Consider the following 7,466-nt stretch of genomic DNA (forward strand, 5'->3'; position numbering starts at 1 on the left):
AAAATAACAAAGCACAATCCTCAAATCTGAACTGCATCAAAATGCACATGTTGATTTTGGATCAAAAAACAGCTGCAACTGGGCTTTTGGATGAAACATGTAGAAAACTGGAATGAAAAAAAACAAGAAATACAAAAAAACACTATTTTGCTTTGCACTTAAATAGTACAATTTTTCCTTTTTAAATCCATAATAAAATAATAAATGGTAACACTACTGAGTTATGCACCAAAGTATTCCTGTACCAGCTAATTAGTTTCAATAAAATCCATCAAATCTTTTTTTGCAACACCATTTGAACTAACAGAACAATAATTAGACACCAATCAGACAAATTGACTTGGGTTGTGGCTGGGTTTTGAATCAATAGTCATTTGGATCAGACCAAAATGTATTTGCAGCTCAGAGTATCAACAACTGTCGAGTACTGAGAGCTGGCAGCACTGCATGATTGGTTAGACTGGACGGTCAAAACAAATCAAAGTGAAGCAGTGAGCAGCTGCAGACAGGAGGAGATGTCCGCCTTGAGGTGGCCTTGTTACAAGTGGGATGTCAGTTCTAATCTGTAGCCACCATTGAGAGGCCCTCCCACAACAACATCATCAACCCCACACCCTCCCCTCCTCAGCTGTCCCTGTGGCAGATCTGTGTAGCACCCGTGAGTGACACACAAACCTTTCCAGGACACATAAATAAAGAGATGTTTTTGTTAAAGCAATAAATACCTACAATATTAAAAAAATAATCTCTTCAGGTCAAGTGGTTTTAAAACAGTCAATATGTGTTTCAAGCCTCCGGGGAGAGGAGATTTTCATTGCTGAGGTGTTTTGGGGGTCATGCTTTTAATCCTTCTGACTCACATTCGTCACTTAAAGGGGTCCTGTTGTGCTTTTTGGGGTTTTCCCTTTACTGTGGTGTGTTATATAGGTTTTTGTGTGCATGTAAATGGTCTGCAAAGGCTTAAATCCCAGAGTTCCCTCCAGAAGGAGTTTCTCTCCCACAACACCTCCTGCCTGAAACGCCTCCTGCATTACTTCTGTAACATAATGACATCAGTATATAACACTTCTATGGTTGGTGCTCCAACACATTGTACACATAGTGCCGGACATTTAACGACACATCTCCAAGCGGTTGACCAATCACAACAGAGCAGGCCAGCTAACCAATCAGAGCAGACTGTTCTCTGGTTTCAGACAGAAGGTGAAAAGAGGTGCTGCACTACAGGCAGTATGAGAAAAATAAAGACCTTTTTGAACATTAAAGCATGTAAGCATGTCAGAGGCACAACATAGAAATATGAACCTCAACATTAGCATTAATGGTCCTCTTCAAAGCAGACTACAGGTTTCTCTAGGTCTTTCTCAATTTCTAGTTTTAGCATCCTTTCTTCCCCTCCTCTACTACTCGAGATCCACTTTTGGAGTTGAATTTCCTTCAAAAAGGCGTTGGTCACAAGCCAGATGATCGTGGAGTAAGCAATGAGGACTGAGCAAGCACAACATTGAGAAATGAGAAAGACCTCCTGTCTGTGTTGCTAGCTAGCCTCCCCCCAGCTGCGGACGACAGCAGCAGTGAGTCAGGGGGCTCATACTCACTCCGCAGGGAGACATTCTTTCAGTCAGACCCCGGGCCTGTTTTTCTTACCGCTGCCTCATAACAAGACTGACTCAAGAACAAGTTCAGAGCAGAAAAACAAGAGACATGCTGCAGGGGGTCATGTTTTTCATTATTTAGATTTGTTTACGATCTTATTATTGGGAATGAGCTGTTATAAATCAATACTGGGTTTTGAGGCGACTAGGTAATAAATAATAAACATGTCTGTATTGATCTGTGGTGGAAAATGGTTAGCAGGATTTTCAAATCAAATCTACTTGTCAATTTATAAAAAATAATGTTGAGTACGAAACAACTAGTTCCAACATAATTTCTTAAAAAGGAAATGTTGAGACAATTTTTATAACTGCATATTCACATAATGACATTTTGCATATTTTCACTCTTTAATTGATATTAACTGGAAAATCTTTGGGCTTTACATTTGTTTTTTAGACAAAACAAGCCATTTGAGGATGTCACCTTTGGCTGTGGGAACTGGGAGTTTCCACAGTATCCTTACAATTTATAGAAGAAAGAATAAAGAAAAATAACCCTTAGTTGCAGCCCTATCTAAGCTCCTGTTGAATGAGACAAAGTGATTGGGTATAGTTTAGTATGGAAGACGAGCTTATAATAAACATATCCTAGATTTTCAATCAACAGTTCATTCTAATCAATCTCATTCACGACGGTATTGATCTGTTGACCGGCATAATACTGGAAACACATTTTCAAATTAAATCATTCTAGTTGATTGACTCGACCATTTTTACAACCTGCTGGTGAGGGTAGCCATGGATACTGCAAGCATGACGACACTAGTGTTGCAAAAACGAGTCTATAAATTGATTAGTCCATTGAGAGAAAAAGGAATTGACGGCATTGTTGATAATCTAATAATAGTTTGTGCCATTTTGAAAGCAAACCATCCATCCTTTGTTCCAGTTGTTTCATTTTGAAGATTTATAAACAGACTATCTTTGGGATGCTGTTGGTTTGACAAAGCACATTTTGAAGAGGTCACCACGAGCAACTGGGGCCATTTTTTGACAAAAACATAATAAGTTAATTTTTAAAAAGAGAGTGGTTCATGGACAAGAACAAATAATCAATATTTTCAGCACAGACAACTTGGTCATTAAGTAATTAAGTAATTTAAATTGGCAAGTTTACGTCTTTTTGGGGTAGAGGGGGAATGTAACTAATATTACTGAAATATTTTGAATTGAATATGTTTTCTTACAATCGTTGTCTGCACCAAGCACTACAGTTTGATCTTCCACATGACATATATTAAGACTGTGGACATGTTGTTTGTTTTTTAATTAATAAGAAATTGTATGACAACCATTTTCTCCCCTACTTGTTGTTAAAGTAATAATATTGCAGTATTGTCTTACAAAAGTGGACCAAATAACACTCACAAAATAAATCGTGCTTAAAATTAACATTAAATCAGAAATTAAATTGATTCAACATGCTTTAGTAATCACAAAAAGCTCATTAGAGGTCACTATTTAGAAAATACAGTAATTTACAAGCAACGTTCAGGGCTAACGTTAATCTGAGTGCTGATCCCGGCACTGGATCTCCCCAGGCAGGCAGGAAGCAGGCAGGGAGCGGCCACCGGCATATGACAATAATCATTTTTAAATAGTACAGTAAAAACCCCCTCCTCCCAACATTCCCCTTTCACCCAGCCAGCTGAACCGGGTCTTCTCACCGCGCCGCTGCTCGGCTCCCCGGCAGTTGCTGCAGATGTGTTTGATCTCTTTCCCGATCTGGCAGTGGATCGTGAACGGCATGTTGTTGTTGTTGTGCACGGCGGGCTGATGCTGGAGCTGTTTGCCGGAGATGTTGCGGGACTTCATCCTGGTCAGGGAGAAAGCTTTGCTCCTCTTCTTTAGTTTCTGCTCCTCGGACGCCGCTGAACATGTTTGTTCGCTGGCAGCAGATCCAGACCATGAAAACATCACGTCGCCTCCACGGCCCGCCATATTCCAGCTGTACTGCGGGGCAGGACCCTCTCGCCCTCTGCTAGCTTGGGTGGAGAGGGATTTCAACTGGTTGGCAGCTCTGTCTACTACTAACAAGCCAGCCATTATGAAAACGACTTCCGGTTTGAGCAAACAAAATAAAAGCACTTTATCGAGCTATATTTTTAAGAACTTTAAATAAACTGTAAACAGGCCCCACAGTCTAGCAGAAATGTATTGTTGAATTGTATTCATTCCCAATTTCTTCTCCACAGCACTGATTTGTACTGTCTTCTTATTCATTGTGCCTTCGCCTACATTGAAATTGCAATCACAAATCAGCCGTTCATAAAATGGGGTAGATTAAAACATTCTTGTCGACCAAGTTGAACATTTGTTTTGAGAAAAAGACCTTCAGTAGCTATTTTGCAAGCATGACATACTCTCTGTTATGTAAATAGAGATAAACACATCTGTAGGGTTGAAATGTAGGCTATGATCCGCTTCATACGGTATGACTAGAACAGCAGACTACCATCTGCAATACCAATGTGCAAAAAGATAAATAAAAACAAAACTTTGAGAAGTTGAAAGACTTGCTGGAATGAGTGCCAAACAAATGGACGTAGCAGTGCAAACCATCAACTATTTGACACTTGTCCTGTGATTCTTATTCTGCAAATTCAATTGAAAATCTGCATGTCCATTGATTCTGGATTCCTTAATGTAGTTTAACACTACATTTAGCAATTATTTTAGGTCAGTGCTGCCGTTATGAGTCTCTGCTCATACTCACACTTTCAATTGCTCTGTAGGCCTATTATAGTTTAAAAAGAATAGTGTAATGTACAATGATAAAATAATGTTTTCTACATTTAAATCACTTTTAATTATTAAAACATGCAGCACTCAAAGTAATTTACAATGAAATATAGGTTAGCCAATGAGAGTAATCTCATGTTGACACACCATCTATTCATAGCTAACCCTTTATTTTGAAGGCCTACTTGTTTTCCGGTTTTAATCTGTCTCTTTGGCTGAACTTTGTCTCCTTTACAGATTCAGCCAATGATGGATCGCTATTGCTCTTCAACCTCGCAGTGGTAGCCAATGAGGTGGAAGCACCGGGGGATGAGGAATATAGAGAGATTTTGAATAAACCGTCGTTCAATGATTAATCTGAGAGAAAAAAAGAAACAAAATACAGTAATGCTTGAAGTTTCAAATGCTGTATCATAGTATATTTTTAAATATGTAAATAATATATAAATATCATTTTTGTTTTGTATATTTTTTCAATATATTTGTTCTTTTTTTTCCTTTTTAGAATATTTCAACAACAAAAAAAAATATATATATATATATTTACCAAAAGAACACAGTTGGCACCATTATAGTTTTCATACACCAGCTCAACATCCTCAATGTATTATACACTCTTTTTTTAAATCTAAATGTTTCCAAGGTAAATACAAAAATCATAATATTGAAAGAATAGCACAAATATCTATAAGGGATTGATTAAAATCAGCTAAGGACACTTTCCTTTAAATTGTACTCTTACTCATGTGGGGTCAATTATATAACGAGATCACAAGCACACAGGAAGTCTTAAAAGGAATCAATAGGATCTTAAAATGAAGTCTGAGCTTTATTGGAAATCAATGAGGATCAGCTGAGACAGAAGCAATGATCTCACACTTCCGAGCAGTAAGCAGTCTGACATGTGTTTTGAGTTTACTATTCTGTGCTCCCTGAAAAAGAGGACGTACACTCTTTTACTACAGAAAGGCAAGGGTCAAAAATAGTGGATTCTTTTGTTTTGCAGTATCTTAATATATATTATTGGACAATTGTAATATCCTTCATCTATATTGAATCATGTTTGTACGTCTGCTAAATCAAAAATGCAAAAAAAAAATTAAAAGATGTCAGAGGACATGGAAACCAGCTTCTAGATTCTTGAGGGATAAAAGCAAGTCAAATTTGGAAAGTCATAAAAAGAACAACTGACTGAACAAGCCAATATGCTAGTGAAACATCGTTGGTTCTTTTCTGCGGAGGCCAACAAAGGGTCAGAAGTTGCAGTTAGATGTTTCTGACAGCAGGTGGAGCTCACTCACAAAAAATACGAAGGGAATTAATTAGTCAGTGTCTCCAAACAGGGACAGACTGAGCCAAAGGGTGCAGACTGGTGAGGAGGAGTATGTGTCTCATCAGGACCGACTGTTATCTCCTCCATTTTACAACACTGAGCTGGGGTGCACAAACACACAAAGCCTCCTGTGAGGAGTGAGTATAAGGCCTTCAGATTACAGTAACAACCAGCAGTGGAGGAACAATGCAGTCACTACTCGCACAACTGCTTACAGAAGACAGTTAAAGAGTTAAACTCACCCCTCATTCTTATTCTGATGACTGGCCTGAATCATTACACATTTCACTGTTGTGTCTCTCTCTAATGAGGAGGAGACGTGAGAGCAGAGCACTGCTGGTGTAGGGCTGATCAATACATATATAGGCTCCCTCTCTTATACAAAGGCTGAGGCCTTTAGTTTGTGTCTAGGAGCAAAGGTGGTATATGACTGCAGGTATGATTCAAATTACATACTGAAGCGACAAAGAAGAGCATTGATTGATGTACGTTACAGGAAGTAGCACATTTAGCTGATAACATTTCTACTTTACCTACACATCAACTGTAAAGATGCTCATTATGCAGGTCAGCCCTTTTTTAGAGTGCTGGCCCACCTCTTGGCATTACATGGTTAAATGTCCATGGTGTTCTGAACATAATTCATCCAGACATTGGTGATCCCCTATTTCCGCTAGAAAGTCAGTTCCAGACATTGTCCAATACATAGATTTATAACCAATTTCTATCTAATCTCTTTCCCATCATCAGGATGATACAGGAAATCATTCCTGCCAACAGCAATAACACTTCATACACCTCACCTCTGGCTGGCAGAGAACTCACTGCTCCATCGTTTTGGTTCCTCCCCTCCAGTACCATGAACAACCTTGAACATTCTGGCACAACTGCTACTTACACAACTGTAATTCATAAACTATCATATGTACTGTCTATGTTTTTTGCTACTGTAATATATTGTGGTCTAAAATGATCTAGGTTCTGGAACATTTTATATTAAGTATTCTTGTGGTTCGTGTCCTTTCTACTATAGTTAGGTACAGAAAATAGACTTGCTGCTCTTTATTTTTAATTTAAAATGTATTCCATTTTATTTTGTTATGTTTATACTTATTTCCAAAGATTTTAAGATTTTAATGCCTGAACACACTGCTGCTACTGTAACTGAATAATTTCCCAATTTGGGATCAATAAAGTATGTATCTATCCATCTATCTATCTATCTATCTATATATCTATATATCTATCTATCTATCTATCTATATATATATATATATATATATATATATATCCATCTACACTATCTATCCATCCATCTATCCATCTATCCATCCATCGATCCATCCATCCATCCCTCCATCCATCCATCCATCCATCCATCCATCCATCCATCCATCCATCCATCTATCTATCTATCATCTATCCATCCCTATCTATCCATCATCTATCTATCTATCTATCTATCTATCTATCTATCTATATATATATATATATATATATCTATCTATCTATCTATCTATCTATCCATCTATCTATCTATCTATCCATCCATCCATCTATCTATCCATCTATCTATCTATCTATCCATCTATCCATCTATCTATCTATCTATCCATCCATCCATCTATCTATATATCTATCTATATATCTATATATATTTATAAAACGGACAAGTCAAATCAAGCAATCTGATTGGTTCTTAGCCGTGATATACTGAGCGTATACCACGGGTA

General features: G+C 37.7%; 1 protein-coding gene across 1 annotated transcript in view; it reads right to left on the reverse strand.

Annotated features, from left to right (window-relative positions):
• Positions 1-3,704, reverse strand: part of LOC104962439 (uncharacterized) — a 5,287-nt gene extending 1,583 nt beyond the window's left edge. The window contains exon 1 of the mRNA XM_010790876.1: positions 3,326-3,704. Within this exon, the coding sequence (XP_010789178.1) occupies positions 3,326-3,704 (379 nt within the window). The remainder of the gene's footprint in view (positions 1-3,325) is intronic.
• Positions 3,705-7,466: the final 3,762 nt, after the last annotated feature.

The sequence above is a fragment of the Notothenia coriiceps genome, unplaced genomic scaffold (genome assembly GCF_000735185.1).
Source record: "Notothenia coriiceps isolate Sejong01 unplaced genomic scaffold, NC01 NC01_scaffold00034770, whole genome shotgun sequence".
NCBI lineage: Eukaryota > Metazoa > Chordata > Actinopteri > Perciformes > Nototheniidae > Notothenia > Notothenia coriiceps.